The sequence below is a fragment of the Hyperoodon ampullatus genome (genome assembly GCF_949752795.1).
Source record: "Hyperoodon ampullatus genome assembly, chromosome: 6".
NCBI classification, from domain to species: domain Eukaryota; kingdom Metazoa; phylum Chordata; class Mammalia; order Artiodactyla; family Ziphiidae; genus Hyperoodon; species Hyperoodon ampullatus.
Window position 1 is genome coordinate 30,549,015 of NC_136919.1, and position 20,000 is coordinate 30,569,014.

Sequence of the window (20,000 nt, forward strand, 5' to 3'; positions counted from 1 at the left end):
GTAGTTTTCATTTCAGTTATTGTATTGTTCATCTCTATTTTTTTGTTCTTTAATTCTTCTAGATCTTTGTTAAACATTTCTTGCATCTTCTCAATCTTTGCCTCCATTCTTTTTCCGAGGTCCTGGATCATCTTCGCTATCATTATTCTGATTTCCTTTTCTGGAAGATTGCCTATCTCCATTTCATTTAGTTGTTTTTCTGGGGTTTTATCTTGTTCCTTCATCTGGTACATAGCCCTCTGCCTTTTCATCTTGTCTATCTTTCTGTGAATGTGGTTTTTGTTCCACAGGCTGCAGGACTGTAGTTCCTCTTGCTTCTACTGTCTGCCCTCTGGTGGATGACGCTATCTAAGAGGTTTGTGGAAGCTTCCTGATGGGAGGGACTGGTGGAGGGTAGATCTGGCTGTTGCCCTGGTGGGCAGAGCTCAGTAAAACTTTAATCCACTTGTCTGCTGATGGGTGTGGCTGGGTTCCCTCCCTGTTGGTTGTTTGGCCTGAGGCAACCGAATACTGGAGCCTATCCGGGCTCTTTCCTGGGGCTAATGGCAGACTCTGGGTGGGCTCACGCCAAGGAGTACTTCCCAGAACTTCTGCTGTCAGTGTCCTTGTCCCTTGGTGAGCCACAGCTGCCTCCTGCCTCTGCAGGAGACCCTCCAACACAAGCAGGTAGGTCTGGTTCAGTCTCCTATGGCATCACTGCTCCTTCCCCTGGGTCCCAGTGCACACACTACTTCGTGTGTGCCCTCCAAGTGTGGAGTCTCTGTTTCCCCCAGTCCTGCCGAAGTCCTACAATCACATATCACTAGCCTTCCAAGTCTGATTCTCTAGGAATTCCTCCTCCCGTTGCCAGGCCCCCAGGTTGGGAAGCCTGACATGTGGCTCAGAACCTTCACTCCAGTGGGTGGACTTCTGTGGTATAAGTGTTCTCCAGTCTGTGAGTCACCCACCCAGCAGTTATGGGGTTTGATTTTATTGTGACAGCGCCCCTCCTACCGTCTCATTGCGGCTTCTCCCTTGTCTTTGCATGTGGGGTATCTTTTCTGGTGAGTTCCAGTGTTTTCCTGTCGATGATTGTTCAGCGGTTAGTTGTGATTCTGGTGTTCTCGAAAGAGGGAGTGAGAGCATGTCCTTCTACTCTGCCATCTTGAACCAATCTTCCCTAACTCATTCTTATCTATTCATTTCAGCAAAGAACCTTTCCTTGGCCATATCTTATTTAATTAGTTTTACTGGACCTAAATAAACTGCATTTCTTCATATATGTTCCTTACTGTCCATTAGACAATAAGTTCAGTAAGATGAGGGTCTTCGTTTTTCTCGCTCTCTTTGTGTCCACAGTGCTGGAACATATGGACAATAAATATTTGTTGAATGAATGAATGGATGATTCAGACTCTTTATTGCTCCGTTACTATTTCCTCTGTTTGTTTCTATTAGTGCAACCTGACCTGCTTGTAGTACAACCTAGTGGGAGTGATGGACCAAAAGCCTTTCAAGACCCATGCAGCTTTCTAACCCTGCAGAACACTTGGTTGGCCATGGTTTCCATTAAGTTTCCACCTACTGCCAGATACTCAAGTACACTTCACTTTTCCTCCTTTCTCTAACTAGCCCTTGCTGTCAGCCTACCTTTAGTATTTGGTTTAAGAACACTGACTACACAGAGACTAATTACCATGCAAGGACCACCTCCATACTTAGGATGTCCCTTATTTTAAACTGATCGGATGTGACAGATAAGAAATTGGTGGAGGGCAATGGAAATCATGCTAACGATTTTCATAAGCCTGCTGCCTTTGGCCCATCTCCCAACCACACAATTGGTAAACTCAAGGCATATTTTCCCAGTTTCATAAGGGAAAGCAGTAAGCACATTTTTTGAATTTTTAAAATTCTAGATCATGTAAAGCAAAGATCTTATTTTCAGTCATAAACATTTCCTCTACTTCTGCTTACTGCAAAGACAAGCTAGTATGTAGACATGAGACACAATTAGGAAGCAGTTCCCCTTTCTGCCAGAGAATAAATTTGAGACACTTCTCTGAAAATCAATAACCATGCAATCTGGGTCTGCTGTCCACCACACAGGAGCAGTGTGATTATCTAATGATGCCAGTGGAAGTTTCTGAAAATCTAAGGTTAAAATTCGACATAAACACTAATATTACTTCCTGGTTTTATAATTTTAAGAAAAAAAATTAAGCATTTTCTCCTTATATATCTTTCTCGTCTATCTTTAAAGGAAGCATTACATTTTGAAAATCTCCTGTCTTAGATTTTATAGACAGAGATACTCTAGGTAATAATCCTCAACCCTGGTTATTGTTTCAGAACTGTGAAATTTTAAAGAAAATGTTTAATTCATCTTAAATTCATCTCCCCTTTAGAGAGTCATTATCAACAAATGCCAACTGATGGGCAGGAAATCAGTTTTATTTCAAACAGCAGGCCCGTGACACCAGGTTGTACATTCCACTCTCTGGATGGTTTGGCAACGCCAGCCTGAGCAGGGAGGAAAAGATAGGTGAAGCTGCATTGGAGCCAACAACCTCCTTCAGCACCATTACAAGGACAGGATTTTATTCACTTCCCTCCAGGCGCTCTCCAGCAATGTCACTGCCATCAGCCCCACCAGGGAAAGTGACGGTCACAGCTTACCTTGCGGAGATTGACACCAGCCCCCAGTATCTTGTCCACAGTTGGCCTTGGCAGAGAGAGGTTGTGATGCAGGAATCCAGAGAAGGTTTCATTGTCTACCAGGAAGTCCTGAAACTTCAAGCCTGCTGGAGAAATAGCGTTTTATTTTCATTTCATAAGTAACTCAAAAAATAAATAAATAAAAAGCATGACGGAGCAAACTATCATAATATTGACTGCCTCGTTTTAAACCGATTGATAACCACAGGCTCTGGCTTAAGCACACAGAGAAACAAAGTTCAGGGAGCTTCGCCTTAACAGCAGAGACGAGAAAAGACTGCTTTCTGAAGCTGTGGAGTGTGGCATTGCTGTACATACACACACACACACACACACACACACACACACACACAGCTTTTCCTTGCTTTTCAAAGAAAAAATCAACCCACCTGAGATTTGTGACCCTGACCCCACAGCTCCCGTCTCCCCAGTGCCTTCTCAGACAGCTAAACTCGGAGATATTTAAAGCCTTTATTCCCACAAGCCTCGGGGGGCTGGTTTCCTCTTGATGCAGAGCAGTGGTTCTCAAACTTGAGTGGGCAATAGAATCACCTGCAGGACTTGTGAAAACAGACTGGTCCCCTACCCCCAGAGTTTCTGATTCATCGGCCTGGGATGAGGCTGGAGAATCTGCATTTTTCTAACAAGCTGCCAGGCGGTGCTGATGTGGCTGGTCTGGGGCCCACCCTTTGAGAACCAAGGATGTAGAGCATTATGCATATCAAAGCGGTTTCACAGACTTGGTCTCATTTCAGTTCTAAACGTGGAACACATGATACAGACCTCCAACACCCAGGTCTGCCGTCCTTTAAGAAAACACATATGCATACATTTAAAAAAATCAATGCTACCAAATGATTGGATTGCTGCAGGGTGTCATACAGACTCTCTTTAAATAATTAGCCCTTCAGGTGCATTTAGAAAAGGTTCCAATCCAGTGCAGTGAAGTGGAAAAAGCACTAGCCAGAAATCCAATTTTAGTCCCCTAGGCTGTGCCTAGTGGCATCACTTGGGTATTTCACATCTTTCTGCATTTCAGCTTCTTCATCCCAAACATGAGGTTTCTGGCCAGATGCTTGGCAGGCCCTCCCCCTTACTGAAATGCTCTCATTTTCCTGCCGTATTTCATTTGAGTGTCCACTTCTCCTTCTGCCCCTCCCTCTTAATAACCCAACTTCTTTCAATAAAGAGAAAACCAGCTCATCATCACCTCATGACCAGGCAGACATCACTGAGAGACTAGCCCACAGGCCCAGGAACGAACCCACCTCTCGGGGGCAAACCTAGCAAACCTAAATCACTTAACTGATGAGAAACAGATGTTTGACCTGAAAATGGGCCTGTGAGGTGAGCTTAAAGAGGACAGGAATTAATCCTGGGATCTATGGGGGTGATGTGCAGAGATAAAGTAGAAGGAGGGCTCAAAATCCAACCAGACTCTCATCACTGCTTCCTGATCCAGACATGTTCTGCTAAAGCAAACTTTAATAATACAGAGTTATAGAAGGGATACACTAAGCATGATTCGCGTCTCTAGAGAAATGATTCTCTGGCTACACCTTATTTGACTAACTCCTAGTTATTCCTCATGACACATTCAAGAAGCTGGTCCTGGCCCTGTCAGCACCCCTTGTGAGAACAGGTGCTGGTCCTGGCCCAGCACCCCGTGTGAGAACAGGTGCTCCTGCAGGCTGACACCTGCCTGGTGCTCCCTAACACATATGATACTGCGTTCTCACCATCGTGTTCGCTTCTATAGCTGCCAAACCTCAGAGCATCTAAGATTCACTTAGGGACATGCTAAAATGCAATTTCTTAGGCCCAATTCCCAGAGATTCTGAAACAGTGGCTCTAGAGTGGGGTCTAAGAATCTACATTTTAATAAGCATCTCTTGTATTTCTAATGCAGGGGGTCTGGGGACCATCCTTTTAGGAATGTTGTTTTATTTACACATTCTGTCCACCAGACTATGCCTCTGGGACACAGACTGTGTCTTTTATCCTTGTATCACGGTGTCCAGATCAAGCAAAGAATTACTGATCAGTGAATGATGGCTGGATAATAAATACTAGGAGATGGGATCAGGGCTGGGAAGATTCCGGAAGTATCCAAGCAACATCACAGGAGATTTCCTTTCAGCTGTACAGGTCCGAGAAGGGCCCAGAGGTATTAGGATGATCCCCAGGCTGAATCCCAACAGTAAGCAGGACTCCTAGTCACTAGAACTATATTCCCAGAGATGCCAAGTGACATCCTGAGTGTCCCAGTATCCCTAAGGTATCCCTAAGGTAAACGGGAAGAAGGTAGGAAAGCTGGTGGCTTCAACTGAGGTCTGGCATGGAAAGCCTGACACTAACCACTGTGGAACAATGGGGCTCAGAAAACTGGGCTCTGTATCCATTTATTTGCCAGATTATTTCACCTAGCTGTGTCTCCACTGCCTCACCTGTCAAGTGAGGGACGAAGAAACCTCTCTGAGCTCCGGACAGAACAGAATATACACACGAGCTGAGCCTCAGTGACCAGGCGGGTACCACACCCCTCCTGAGAATGAAAAGCGGAGCAGCACTCAGACACTGGGCTGAGCCAAGTCCAGAAGAGCCTCCGCCCCTCCGGAGCAGGGCTGCTGAAGGGTGGGAGGACGACCCCACTGCACTTGCGATGGGTCTAGGTCACGAGCAACACTCTTGAGACCAGGGAGCATGCGCAGTGCATTTACAAGCCGTTTCTGGTAAGTCAACTGGCTCTGCGGATGAGAACAGCTGGATGTGATCAAACTCCAACTGCCTCTCAGTGAATCCTCCGAATGAGAAAGAACCAAGAGGCTGATTAAACAGTCAACGACCTTTTTTTTTTTTTTTTTTTTTTTTGAGGTACGCAGGCCTCTCACTGCTGTGGCCTCTCCCGTTGCGGAGCACAGGCTCCGGACGCACAGGCTCAGCGGCCATGGCTCACGGGCCCAGCCGCTCCACGGCATGTGGGATCTTCCCGAACCGGGGCACGAACCCGTGTCCCCCACATCGGCAGGCGGACTCTCAACCACTGCGCCACCAGGGAAGCCCAGTCAACAACCTTTGACAGTGCACGTGCACGTGGTGGTGAGGCCGCCATGCGGCAAGGCAGCAGGGCGGGCCAAAGATCCCTGGCTACAAAGAACTTGAATTCTGGTCACATGGATACCACACACGTGGATGCAGATTCACACACCACCACCACCAAGCTGCAGCCAATGTGTGCGCAGGAAAGCAGCGCCATGGGGCGCACTGGTTCTCAACCTTGGCTCCCGGGAGACGCGATCAGAACTTCTGGGGCTGAGACCCAGGCATCAGAATTTTCTAACACTCCCCAAGGTGATTCCAGCCAAGTTTGGGAAACAATAGTGCAGTGAAAAGATCAGGGGTGTGGGACCAGAATAACCTAACTTTGATGCTGGACTCTGCTGTTCATGAACTGTGTGGCTTTGAGAAGTTCATTTTGCCTTCCTGAGCCTGAGATTTCTTACCTAAGAGGTAAGGGTAACAGTACCCACTTTTCGAAGGTATGAGGATTAGACATATTTACGTGTAACGCATGAATAGTAAGCAACGGGCTCATTGCAGGTGCTCAAAAAATGATAATAATTTTGTGATTATTGAGAGGGCTTATTTCCCTCACCTTTACTAGTGTACCACCATGAAGTGTAGAGAAAAGGTAAGGACACAGGCACTGCCCTCAAGGAACTTCCAAGGATGATAAAGGAGATGAAGAGGCAAATCAACAGAGAAAGCAGAGGGATGAGAGAGCCAGAGGAAGGCAGCGGACGGAAGCATTTGACCCAGGTGAGGCTTATCATCTGCAAGTGTTTCAAGGGGGAAGTCAGGCTGAACAGGCCGAAGCTAAATTCTGGAAAAGGACAGGGAGCCAGAAGTCTCCAGAGGCTGTGGCTGGTGAGGAGAGGGTAAGGAAGGCCTCCCGTGATGGCAGGGACAGGATACCCTGTAGTCATAGTGCTGTGTACACCAGGTTCTCAATGTTTCTGAATGAATAAATAAATGTACAAGCAGATAAACATAGAGGAGATTCCTCAAAACCTAAGATTTGGGGAGTAGGATGGGAGAAGGAAGAGGATGAGGTATAGTATGAGGCCAGAGTTGGGTGGCTTTGTACCTCTGGTCTCAGTTTTCTCCATTTTGTTGTTGGCAGGAAAATGAGTGGAGAGGCCAAGAATATCGAGAAAGCCTGATGTCTGAAATGGCCCTTCTCCTCTTGGCCTAGCTAACTCCTACCCTTCTTTATGACTTGGGCCATAAGTCACCTCCTCCAGGAAGCCTGCCCTGATGTTCCGCCCTCAAGCTGAGTCAGGTGGCCATCCTCTGTGCCCTAACAGCCTCCTAAGTGTGCTTCCCCCAAGCTGCAGTTGTCTGAGACCACATCTTTTTCCCCAGAAGAATAGAAGTGCCTGAGGGCCAGGACTTTGGAACTCGAAAGCACAGCAGTGCCTGGCACAGAGAAGGCTACCTGGCAATGGTGGATGATGGAGGAATGGATGAACACAAATGAGTGAATCAAGTAATGAACTGAAGTGACTGCTGCGGATAGGGAAGGGTGAAACAGGACCTGAGTGTGAAACAAACCAGGTCAAGATAGCGTTAGAGTTTCTCTAAGCCCCCTCAGCTGCATCAGCCCAGGTCAGGAAGACAGTCAGGTGAGTGGGAGCTGGAAGCAGAGTGTTGGAAGTGTCAATAACAGGGTAAATGGGGATGACAGCAGCATCTACGTCACTGCACTGAGCTGGGGGTTAAATGAGAAAATGCACCTGAAGTCCCAGCATAATGCCTGAAACCAAGAAAAGTTCTCAATAAGGACGGCTAATACCATCATCACTTTCAGGAAAGACACCTCATTAGCTTCATTGTTAGTTTGATCCTAAAGCATATGCTTTCAGAATAGATAAGAACATAGAAGTGACTTTGCCAACTAAGTCAATACTGAATTTATGATCTAAGGTATATGCACGTGTGTGTGTGTATGTGTGTTATGTATTTGCCTGGCTGAGCTCCTGAGTCAGAACTATTGAATTCTTTCTGCTGACACTGTCTATAAGGTGAAGAAAAGGTTAAAGCTAACCAATTTGCCTATTCAAAGCTTTAGAAAAGAATAAATAAATCTAGCATTTTGCAGAGAATCAACGGAAATGATTGCCTCTACAGGATCACTGCAAGGATGGGCATAGATGGAAGATGACCAATTAAGAAAAACCAGTCATTGGAAACAAGACAGAGAACACAATGGAAGAGACAGTCACTTACTTGGTCATTTAACTTTGCCCACATGAGCTGACATGACCTTGATTTTCTTATCTGTAATGTGTAAGTTGTAGAAGATGATCTCAGAGGTCTTCTTAAAGTTGGTACTGAAAGGTATACTTGGGGTAAAACTAAATCAGCACTGGACATGGCATCAGAAAATGTGAATTCAGGTCCCAGTTCAGCTGTTTCCTAACTGTGTAATCATGAACCTCACTTTTCTGAATCTCTCTTGGGCCTCAGTTTCCTTAGGTGTAAGAAGGGTTAAAAATATTCACAGCTTGTTGTGAACACCAAGATCAAGAAAGTGAAAGTACTCTTCTGGAGGGAAAGGGCCTCAAGAGTTTACAAGGGTAACTGAGAGGATATAAATGCTGTCACAGAATATGGTCATCAGGGAGCTGGACAGGTCACTAAACTATACATGAGTCCTTGCTGCCTGCAGAGAAGACCAAAAGTCCCTGTCCGGCAAAAGGCGCCTAGAGCTTTCCTGTTGCCGTGTCTCTGATATGGACCAAAATACTTGAGGAGCCAGCGGCGGCCTGTCCTTTTCCACAGAGTTTTGCTTTGGGTGCAGGGAGGTAGGGCAAAGAAAAGGAGAAAAAAAAAAAAATTCAGGAGCTTGGAGTCTAAAGAACAAAACAAGTGAAGTGTGTGTTTGTGGGCTGAGGACAAACAGGACAGAATCCTCAGTTCCTTGCCAGTCCTCTGGGCCAGGCAGGCTAAGGAAACGCTTCCACGGCAGGAGAGAGAGGGGTGTGGAGGGGAGGGGCACTGCAACGTTGCGGGGGTGGGGGATACCTTCGTGGCCACGTAGTGTTCCTTCTGCTTCTTCCCAGCCTGCCTGCGTGCCGTGGAGAAGGAGGGGAGCAGGGAAGAGGGAGGGCAGCGGCCCCGGAAGGCGGAGGAGGGAAGCCCTCAGCAGAGCTGGCGGCGGGGTTACTCCCGGTCAGTGCCCTCCAGTCCCCAGCTCCGGTTTCAAGATCGCTGTAGTCTCTTTTGTTCAACATGAAAAGAAACCACAGGATCAGCTGCTTGAGAAGTGGGTGGAGGAGGCAAATGAAAAAAAAAAAGAAGTCCAGAAAGAGATCGCATCAGCTTCCCCGGCCCAAATACTCTTCTTAAAAGGACCCCAGGAGGGTCTCCCAGCCCTGACCCTGTCAACAGCCTGGAGGGGCCACGGCCAGATTCTCGCTCCTGGCTTGACTCAGCCTAAGCCGGGCCTTCTAAACAAGACTCCAAAACGTTTCTCTGCCAGAAAAGGGCTGGGAACAAACATACTCAGGTGTCTTCTGGGGTATTTTTTGTTGTTTTGGTTTGTTTTCCTGATGCTAGGGCTCCACTTTCTTCTTCAGGGATAGCTCCCGCCTGCTTCACTGAGACGGCTGGACCCTCCCCGGGAAAACCAGGGCTTCTCTGGGAATTTCAGGGCTCTGGAGAGGGGGGTAAGGCAGGATAACCTGGCTGCTTCCTGGGGTGACTCCTTAGGGCCCATGAGAGGAGACCAGGAGCCTGGGGTACACACAGCCTCAGGACCTCCCTGCTGGTCATCTGGGCCCAGGGTTCCCTACCCAGGAGAAGTTTCCTTCTCTACAGTGAGGGCTTGCTGACGGACACCAAGACACCCCTGAAAGATCCCAGGTTCTGGAGTCTGGCAAACCTGGTTCATATCTCAGTTCCAGAATTTTCCAGTTATGTGGCCTTGGAGAAGTCACTTAGACTCTCTGAACCTGCATTTTTCTATAAATGGAGATCGGCCATACTAGGGGGTGGGTTAAGTAAACACTAACAACACTGAGTGAATACTGACTCACACACACTGCAAGAGAAAATACAAGCTGAAAAATTAAACAAGTTCAAAACAACTGTTGATAAAGTCTTGGATGACACTTATGTGAAGGGTTCCACAGAGAAACCAGAATATTTAGGGTCACGCTTCCTGAACCCTTTGTGGCAAGTCCCGGGAAAGCCAGAGTCTTCTCCTGAGACCAATGGGAGTATCACAGCTTCAGCGACCACATGTTCCTTATTCTACATAGAATGGAACTTGCATAAGTTCAACAAACTTCTAAATGGCTACTGAACCCAAAACGCTAGAGCTATGGTTCCAAGTAGCAATATTTCTTGGCGCTCCTTGAAGGCAGGAGCCTGTAATAAAAGAGATGCTGTATAAAGACAGGATCCCTGCCCTTACCTTCCAAGAGAAGGTGGACAGAAGGTCAGGTGAGCAGAGCCGTGAGCCTCCAGCCCACTCTGCCACTCCAGAATCAGTCAACATTGAAATCGGGGGATGGGAAGAGACACGCCACATCTTTCCCAGATCCATCTGCTACGGCAACAGCATACCTGTGTCTTACTGAGAAGTGGGCAATGTGGGAGAGGTGGTCAGGAGCCCCTGGAATGAGGACAAACATCAGCTGATAAGAAGCTGAATGGTAACCAGGCCCCCAAAGAGCCAGTGAAGACCGTGGACCTAGAAGGTGAGGTGACTTGTTCACACTGGCCAGGAGCTCTGCTAATGCAATGCAGGTGGTGGACACAGTCGGGCTGGCTTGGGAAGCCCAGAAGGAAAAGAAAGATAACACTGGCGAGGTAGCACTGGCCTCAGTGAGTTTGGCACCTAAAGAGAAAAGAGGAAGAGGCAAGGAGCCATCATTAGACAAAGCAAGAAAACAGCTGGGAGAACACTACATGGAGACCCCTTTGTGAAGGCCAGAAAGGTGGAGAGGTGTGGGAGGGTTCCCAGATGAGGCAAGGAACAGAGAGAAGGTGAGATCAAAATAAGAGGAAACAGAGTCTAGAAACAGGAAAGACCACATCAAACAGAAAGGGCAGAGAGAAAAAGAGCTGGGAAAAAAGAAGAGAGTTGGAGGCATTCAGTTCTCACTGACGAGCTGGTCTCTGACTGAAAATGAGACCAGAGGCTCCTAACACAACAAGTTAGGGATTAGAATCAGCATGCAGGGCCCTGAGAAGCCCAGGAACATGGGAAAGGAAGGGTAGATGAATTTATCAATTAGGGGCTGAGAAGGGGCTCTTTCCAGGGTTGGAAAGGAAGAATTGTTCATATATATAAGGTATAAATTACTTCAGTTTTTCTTACTTTTAAAATTAATAAAACGTATATTAAGGGACATGGTAGTGCTTTGTCAGCAGAGGAAGGGGATTAACGTGTACCGAGCATCAGATACATTATATGTATTATTTTCTTTCTTTTTTAATACACAGCCATTGTATTTTATTTGGCCATGCCGTGCGGCATGTGGGATCTTAGTTGTGCGACCAGGGATCGAACCCATGACCCCTGCATTGGTTGCCCGGAGTCTTAACCACTGGACTGCCAGGGAAGTCCCTGTATTATTGTCTACAATTCTTAAAATAAGCTTATGAGAAGGGTATTATTTTCCCCATTTTTCAAATGAGGAAACAGACCCAGAGATGTTAATATCCTGCTCAAGGTCACAGAGCAAGCAAGTGGTAAATCTGAACCCAATCAGCTCTGGCTTACAAAGTTTTGGCTCTTTTTGCTCTATAGGAATTAAATGAATCATTTTATGCTTTTAAAATGCTTCATAATGATTTTGGCATCATAAGCTGGTGACACCACGCATGCGTCCTGGTACTGGAATAAGGCGAAGTGGCAGCATGGGATGGTGCAAAGATGCTGAGCCTTGAGGTCAGAAAGACCCTGATTAAATTCACAGCCTTACTCTGTGACCTTGGGCAAAAGATGTAACCCTGTGAGCCTCAGTTTCCTCATCAATAAAATGGGGATGATAACACCAAGCTGGTGCTGTTGTAAAACTTGAATGTCACAACATATTTAAATGTAAAACGGCATCATAACCTGGTACAGCTTAGTCTGTTGGATAAAGTGTCACTCTAAGATTGCCTTTCTGTGCCTCAATGCAACAGCGATGAGAGGGCTAGAAATGCGAAGATTTTAAGGAGAAACAAACTGGACTTCCAAACTGCTCTTTGCCACCCACAAGGTAAATAAATCTCATACTGGAAAAGCAAGAGACATGAAACACTGCTGTTGAGGTTAACAACCCAAACTCTTTAAAGGCAGCCTGATATTATGTGGCACATGCCTTCCTGGAATCATGTACAACTGTGTTTTCTATTCTTGTCTGGGTAAAGCTGACCTTTGATTTGCTTTAGTTCAAGCAATACTTCAACACAGCAGTGCAGCACTGAATCCCCCTGATGGCAGACCAAGCTGGGGCCAAGCCCTACCCTGGATGGAAACCAACAGCCTAGGCTTTGAGACGCTGCCTGGGTTTGACAGGTCTGGGAAACTTTCAAACTATGAAACTCTAAGGCTTCAAATTAGAACTTCTGATAAGTGCATAGGGATGTGAATTGCAATCATCCGAAGATTTCAAGGAATTTCCAGTTTGATGACATAATGTTGACACATAGGTCAACTGATCTCCCAAGATGGCCCACGGGGGCCCCACAAGGACAGAAAACAAAGTTCGAGGCTGCAGCCTCAACTTCAGCAGCTGCCCAAATGGAAGGAAGGGGTTTAGGCAGGGAAGAAGTGGCTGTGAGTCACAGGATGTTCTTTGTACATGGGCTTTGGGGAACGTTCCGCCCATGTCTGTTACCACGAAGCCGGGAAATGGAGGAAGCCTGGCATTTCCCTCGGAAGCCCTCTTGTCTCTGCTCTGATCCCAGTCCATCCATGCCCAGTATCTTGTGACCTGGGAACTTTTCTGGCTACCCTGGGCTGCTCTCTTGAGGCTGTAATAACATACTAGCAGAGTATGGAAGTCTGAAGTTCTAGTCCTATTCCTCCCTTTTGCCAGCTGTGCTTCCTTAGGCAAGTTACTTAGCCTCTCTGAACTTCAGCTCCTTCGTGTGCACAAAAAGGAACAAAATTCCCTATCTCACGTGATGGTCCTGCAATGAAGTAAAGTCTAAGCCTGGTGCTCCTGATGTGCCAGATACTGTACTAAATGCTTTATGCTTATCTCAGGATTCCCCACAACAGCCCTAAGAGAGGACTGTTATCCCCATTTTGAGGAAACTGACACACAAAGATGCTCCAGAATTATCTACGGTCACACAGCCGGTAAGCAGCAGAGCCAAGATCTGAACCAAGGCAGTCTGGCTGCCAGGTATGCTGAGTCTCTTAATACTAAACTGTACTGCCCCAGTGGATGTTTACAAGATGCTAACTTTACAACCCTTTCCCTCAACTCCCTGCCACAGCCAGTCTCCAAAGCCTGCCCTGCCCTCAGGGGATCAGGTCTTTCTGACTTTGAAAGATCAAAGCAGAATCAAAGGTCCACGCAGTGAGTTCTCAGTATTACCAGTAAACCCAACAGCCAGAAAGTTATGATCCATTTCCCTAAGGAAAGTCCAGCACAACCCTCAGGACTTATTTCATAAAAGTCTTGGTCAGAGCCACATCAAAAAGGTCAAAGGAGCCAGATTTGTACCATGAGTATATAGAAAATGACAGCCATTCCACTGACACTCAAAAATGTCACCAAAGGGATGGACAAACTCAAGACCCAAGTCAGGGTGTCAGGATGCAGGCAGCGCTGCCCCAGATCTCTCCTCCAGTCCTTCCCCTTCCAACCCGTGACCTCAACGATGTGGGATGTCTTCAACCACTACGTACGATACAAACTCGAGAGGGGCCGGGGCCCATGATGCCACCTAGAGATGAAGGAGAGCTGTAGTCTGGATTCCAGGATTTGAGGAAGGAGCAAGGCACTGGGGCAGAGAGGATGTTTGAGCTGAAATGTCCAGCAGGAAGCAGGCTAATGAGCCATTAGGTATCGCTAAGCAACACGTTTAAGTAGCTCTACAGGAAATAAACAGTAAGAAAGCAAAGGGATACCTCCTTCCCTAGCCCAGTCCTGATCTGAGCAGCACCGGCCCTACTGGGAAGGCCTTAGCTCTGGCCTCCCTGCTGGTCACCCAACTGGAAAATGCCAGATTCCCCAAAGAGGATGTAGTGGGCTGGAGTAGTGAGCAAACCTGGAGGGCCAGGTGGAAGAGGAAGCCGAGCAAGTAAGTAGGCAGTGCTTCCTGTCCCCCCAAGCCTCTGGCAGGGGCAGATGCAGCTGTGTGAGGCCTGAGGCTGACGCAGTTTGGAGGACTCTATTTAAGAAAAAGAATATCTTTTTTAACATCCTACTTTGGCAATTTTTTGATTGCTGAGATCCCTACCAGCGCCTTGGAAGGGGGCTATGAAAGTGAAACTTCTTTAGCTTCTCAGTAAATCCACTTCAAGCCTCTGGGTTCATGGCAGCCCTTCCAGTAAAGTTCTGGAAGGTAAACCTTGTAGACGAAAGAAAGCCAAGGCTGTGCTTAAGATCTTTTGTCATTATTAGTAATTGAGACCCCTGGTGACTTGGGTTCACACAGTGGATCAACTTGAAAATGACATGTGCTGGGATTTTATACTTTTCAAGGTGCTTTCATTTGACCCTCAGAATACACTGTGAAAGAGAAAGGGCAGGTATTATCTCTAACCTTCATTCCACAAAGACTCACTGGTTGCTTACCATGTGCCTGATTGTACTGCTATCATGCTGATGCTTGTGACAGAGCCACAAGCAAGGCCCAGTCCTGCCCTCCAGGAGCTACAGGCAGGGGACGGCCCACATCACAAGTCAGTCCCAGGTGATCCCTCGCCCAAGTACCGACCAAGTTTCCAAGACGAAACATGTTCAGGTTGTTTTGCCAAAGTCCCAATTTCGAGGCAAGGAAAGCTGAGCCCCAGAGAGGATGAACAAACTGGCAAAGCCAAAAGGCAGCTAGGAGCAGACGGGGAGGTAAACTAACTCAGATTAATTGCATGTCAACTGTGTGCTGTGACCTCGCTATCAATCATCTACAATGTCATCTGATTTAATGCTCAACAACCCGCAGAGCAGCTAATCTCCACTTTTCAGGTAAACTGAGGGTCAGAAAGAATCAAAACATGCCCAAGGTTCACACTTAATGAGGCACAGAGCCTGAACTTGCTCTCCAAAGGAATCTCCTTGTGAGGGGGGAGCAAAGTCAGCAAAGACCTATTTCACCATCTTGGTGACATCACTACCCCAAAACAAATCTTAATACAAAACCCAAAACGCTTTCTCTTACAGCAGCATTTTCCAATCTTCCAGCATTTACAAACTACTCTCACAATTTTCACCACATCCACATAAAACGATGCCTTCTTTAAATTAACTTCAAGTAATTTTTTCCTATTTAACAGCCTCCTAAGCAATAATACCCATGAAATTGCAATTTGAGATGGGTTAAAATGAAAAGTTTTCACCTGTGTACTGATCAAAATCATCTCAGATACCACGCAAGACTCACTCAGAGAAACACTCCTCTTGCCAGACTGTATCTCACAGAGACAGAATCTAGACCTGTCACTTGTTCTAGAGTTTTTGAGAATTTGTGCAACTTTTACACTTCCATTGGACTGTAGTCATGGCAGGGACTTAAGAAGAAGGAACGCTCCTCACCTGGACCCCCAAACGTTAATTTAGCCCCTACTTAACTGGGTGGTTGTAGGTTTAGGAAGAAGATAATAAAATGTCCAAAAAGTTCCAGTGATAAGAAAACTGAGTGAGGGGCCCCTCTGTAAAGCTTCCTACATGCGTTTCTTATGAGGATGGTTTCAAGGATAATTAGACTTGTCTATGACTTAACTCTTAAAACTGGTGGTCTTCCCAGTTGGGAGATTAATAGAACAGCACAAGAGAGCTCTGTAGAAAGAGCACTGCACGGGGCAGTGGAGGTTTAGCTGTGTTCAATTCCCAGAATAACCCTCTGGTGGCTGTGCAAACTTGGGAAAGTCCCTCCCCGCTGCTGGATCAGAGTCTTTTCTAGAACAGAAGTTCCGTATGGACAGAGGCCATATTTGTTTTGTACACCTCTGTGTCCCAGCACCTAGAACAGTGGTTGGGACATATTACATGTTCAATAAATACTGGCTGAACGTTTGAATCAATGAACCCATTTGTCTATAAATGAACTAACTGGCCTCTAAGGTCTCGTCCAATAAGTGGAAATAAAACAATGCCCTAGCCCAGAAAACCATGGGACTAGAAAAGAGTATTTGAGCAGACACTCCCCTATCCACAAATTATCAGTGGAGAGGCCAATGGATTTAGCAGGTGAAGTGGAAGGAAAAAACAAGATGAGTCCTCTAACCAGATCACAGGAGCCCGGTAGCCCAGCACAGATGACAACATGGGTTGGGAGGTCTATAAGAGCCTGAATGGCACTGTCCAAAGGGGCTGTCAGTCTCCAGCCTTGGACTGATCCAAGCCTCCAGCCCTGGTCCCACAGTCTCCAATGATTTGGATGAGAACAAAGAGAGCTATTTATCAAATTCCTACATGACAGGCAACAAGCAGCAGCAGCAAATATAACATATGGCAAAACCAAAATCTAAAACGGTCTGGGTAGGAGGAGATGACACAGGGAATCTAAAAATGTAAACTAGAAAAGAGATAGATATTCTCCCTTTAGGTTCAAGAAGCCAACAGCACAATTCAGAAATGGAGAACAAGTGACTTGCAATACTGTATGTTTAAAAGGCTCTGTGGTTTGGGTTGACTGCGCATGGAATATGAGTCAGCAGTGTGACGTGGATGCCAAGAAGCTCACTGCATTAACTGAAATATGGTGCTCAGAGCAAAGGAGACAAAGCTCTTTCTACTCTGTGTTGGAAGACTGTTGTAATTTCTGATAAACTTCAACAAAGATGCAGACACACTGAAACACAACCAACCAGAGAAGAGGCAGAAAAGGGGGTGGTGGTGACATTCCAGAAGAGGAATGGAGGCCATTTAGCCTAGAAAAACAAAAAATTTCAGGAAGGGGGGGGGAAGAGCTGTCTTTTAACACTTCAAGGGAAATAGATTAGCCTCTTTCTCTGGGAGATAAGCAGACCAGTGAACAGATTCTGATAATTAGAATACCAGTATTCTAATATTGGGTATCCTGCCAATACCTGAAATGAGCTGCCGTGGGAGAGGCAGTTTCCCTCCTCAGCTAGGTAGAGAAGGTTGATGAGGGCAGGACTCTGAACCAAGGATCTTTCCCATCCACAGAGTGACAGTGCAAGAGAGCTGAGCCCATCACGCTGTAAGTAGGGGTGTCGGGGCAGAGAAACAGAGGTCTCCAAGTCAGGATCTACACCAACGTACCCCAGCCTCAGATGCTCTCTGAAATCTAGAGTGCTATTCAAATTCAGCAAAAAGTTACTGATTTCACCTCGGAAGAAGCACCATTTCTGTTGCACTTCCCTCTGGACTGAGGCCTGGCTCAGTGCTGCAAGACAGGCAAAGAAAGGTGGAAGCTCTTAAGAAGTAGCTGCAGGGCAGATAAGAGACCATACTGGGTGAATGGAGAGATAAGCCTGGATGGGAGACAGTCATACTCAGAGATCTCTCTTCAGAGCTGTGCAGAGAAAGTTGTTTGAATGCAGGTTTGGTTTCTCTTCTCTACCCTGACTCATGTCTCTAGTTGCTCTGTGTCTAAGGAAGCACCATCTGAAACAACACCCGCCCCCACCCATAGTCTGTTTCTCTGGCCGTGCAGTGCAGAGGCAGAAGAGCAAGGCCAGGTGCACAGAAATGCATCACTGACACACAGGAGTAATATTGGCTCCCGTTTATTGAACACCTACTATGTGCCAGAAACTGTGTTAGGGTTACATTTCACATTGCAGGTTACTTATTATTTACAGCTGAAGAAATTAAGGCTCAGAGAGGTTAAATGGCTTGGCCAAGACGGCACCACTCCAAAATAATCATAGCTCATATTCACTAAGTGCTTCCTATGTGCCAGATGCGGTCTTTCAGCAATTAAATGGTTCATCTCCTTTACTCCTCACAACAATCCTATGAGCTAGGTTCTCCTATTGTCTCCATTTTACAGATGAGAAGAGTGGCCCCAAAGGGGTCTAAAGGACTGATTCACAAAGTCACCAAGCTACAAAGTAATACATCATAGCACTCTTTCCTCTTGGTCACACTGTCTCTGCAGTGGAAGAAATAACCCTGACTCTGTCTCTGGTCCACCAGGCAGGGGGCCCCCAGCAGATAAGGAAGGACTAATGCTTTGATTGGTGATTGCTACCCCTCTGTGTCCTGTGCTGAGACAGACAGGTGTGCAGGATGGGGGCCTATAGGGCAAGAAAACAGCATCCGGCCTGACTGTGCATCCAGGAGTGGGCCAGCTGGGAGCTCCTCGAAGCTGACCCAGGAGCCCAAGCACAGTCACACCTGTCTCTGATGTGAAATGACACCTCCCCCGCACCACCCCACACTGCTTGGCCTTCCTTTGTTGGCAGATCCCACCCTGCTCACTGCCTCTTTTCCTGCCCAGGGAAAGCACAGTCTGGCTTCCCAAGAGAAAGTTCCAATCCAAGCCTGGTTTAAACTCCAGCACTTTATACCATTTCTTCTTTCGCCAAGTGGATGGCAAACTGGGAGTCCTCTCAGCAAAAGCTGGCCCACCCCATTCCTCCCAAACACCAAACTGAGAAAAAAAGTACTTTCCTGGAGCAGTGGCAGCAGCTAACTCCTGATGATGGCTGCAATTTATCATTCATGCTGTTTAGAACCACCGGTGCATGGAGATGATAAAAAGCAGACTGACTCTCAGTCAGCTTCGTTATTGCTTTTAAATTCTCTACAGACCACGCAGGCCAACACGGCCTGCACCCAGGGGTCTGCTCCCACCGTCCCCTGCCCCCACGTGGTAGGCCGCGGCCTGGGAGGCTGCTCCGTGGTGACTTCTGCAACCAGTGCCTCGGCCAGCAAGCTGCCTGCTCTTAGACGCTTCCAGGATGGCATGCAGTAAACTGCCCAGGCACACCCCGGATCAGAGATAAAGGTGTCAATTTTTTTTTTTTTTTTTAGAAGATGTTGGGGGTAGGAGTTTATTAATTAATTTATTTATTTTTGCTGTGTTGGGTCTTCATTTCTGTGCGAGGGCTTCCCCTAGTTGTGACAAGCAGGGACCACTCTTCATCGCAGTGCGCGGGCCTCTCACTATCGCGGCCTCTCTTGTTGCGGAACACAAGCTCCAGGCGCGCAGGCTCAGTAGTTGTGGCTCACGGGCCTAGTTGCTCCGCGGCACGTGGGATCTTCCCAGACCAGGGCTCGAACCCGTATCCCCTGCATTGGCAGGCAGATTCTCAACCACTGCGCCACCAGGGAAGCCCAAGGTGTCACTTTTTAAAGCTCAGAGTTCAAGTACCCACCAGACTAAATCAAATGACCTGGGGGAAGATGAATTGCATTTTCCTTTTAGAAATGAATGCTTAACTTTCACTTCTCCAAATCAAGTTGCAACTTTAACTGCTCTTACATGCACAGAAGTATCCCGTCTGTAAATCTTCTTATTCATGGCAACCATATGGCCAACTCCAAAAAAATGAGGTTGGCAGCAACCTGCCCCCCTAACGGTCCTAACGCCAGGCCAGTGCCATTCCTCTCTAGGGGGTTTTCTTCTGTGTCCCCAGAGGAGCCCAGCACACTCACTGAGTCCCTAGTTTCTTCTCAAATACATCCTGCAGAGAGGCCTTACAGCCCAGCCACTGAGGAGGAAAACCCCATAGGGAAGAGCTAAAAGGAACAAGCGCCAGGCCGCCTGGGCTGCTGTCTCTCCCTGGTGCAGGTTAACTTCCAATTACGAACCAATTCACGGAAGGCTTTTGCTTACCTGAGCTGGAACGCTCGATCTGGTACAATGTCCTTAGAACTTGGCGTATGTTCTTCATGCTGGTGTCTCTGTGGCTGTACAAAAGAAGTCGCCGAGCATCTGAGAACAGGCGAGACACACTGCAGGGGGTGCAAGAAAAGTAGAAAAGCCCTGGTTAGGCCAGCTGTCTCTCCAGCTTGAACACAGTACCTGCCAGGAAGACCCAGCCTGGCTGCAGGGTCCTCCGGGGGCCGGCCCTGACCCACTCCTGCTGCCCCCTCCTCCAACTTCAGTGAGACCCTATGCTCACAGCCACCCAGCCAGCAACCCTGCCCCAA

The 20,000-nt window shown here is 47.2% G+C and overlaps 1 protein-coding gene across 1 annotated transcript in view; it reads right to left on the reverse strand.

Annotated features, from left to right (window-relative positions):
• ABCA1 (ATP binding cassette subfamily A member 1) overlaps positions 1-20,000 on the reverse strand; it is a gene marked incomplete at its 3' end in the record, with an annotated part of 136,627 nt that overhangs the window by 78,909 nt on the left and 37,718 nt on the right. Inside the window, exons 5-6 of the mRNA XM_079705857.1 lie at positions 19,684-19,802; positions 2,659-2,780 (exon numbers count right to left, since the gene is read on the reverse strand). Coding sequence (XP_079561983.1) covers positions 2,659-2,780; positions 19,684-19,802 — 241 coding nt within the window. The remainder of the gene's footprint in view (positions 1-2,658; positions 2,781-19,683; positions 19,803-20,000) is intronic.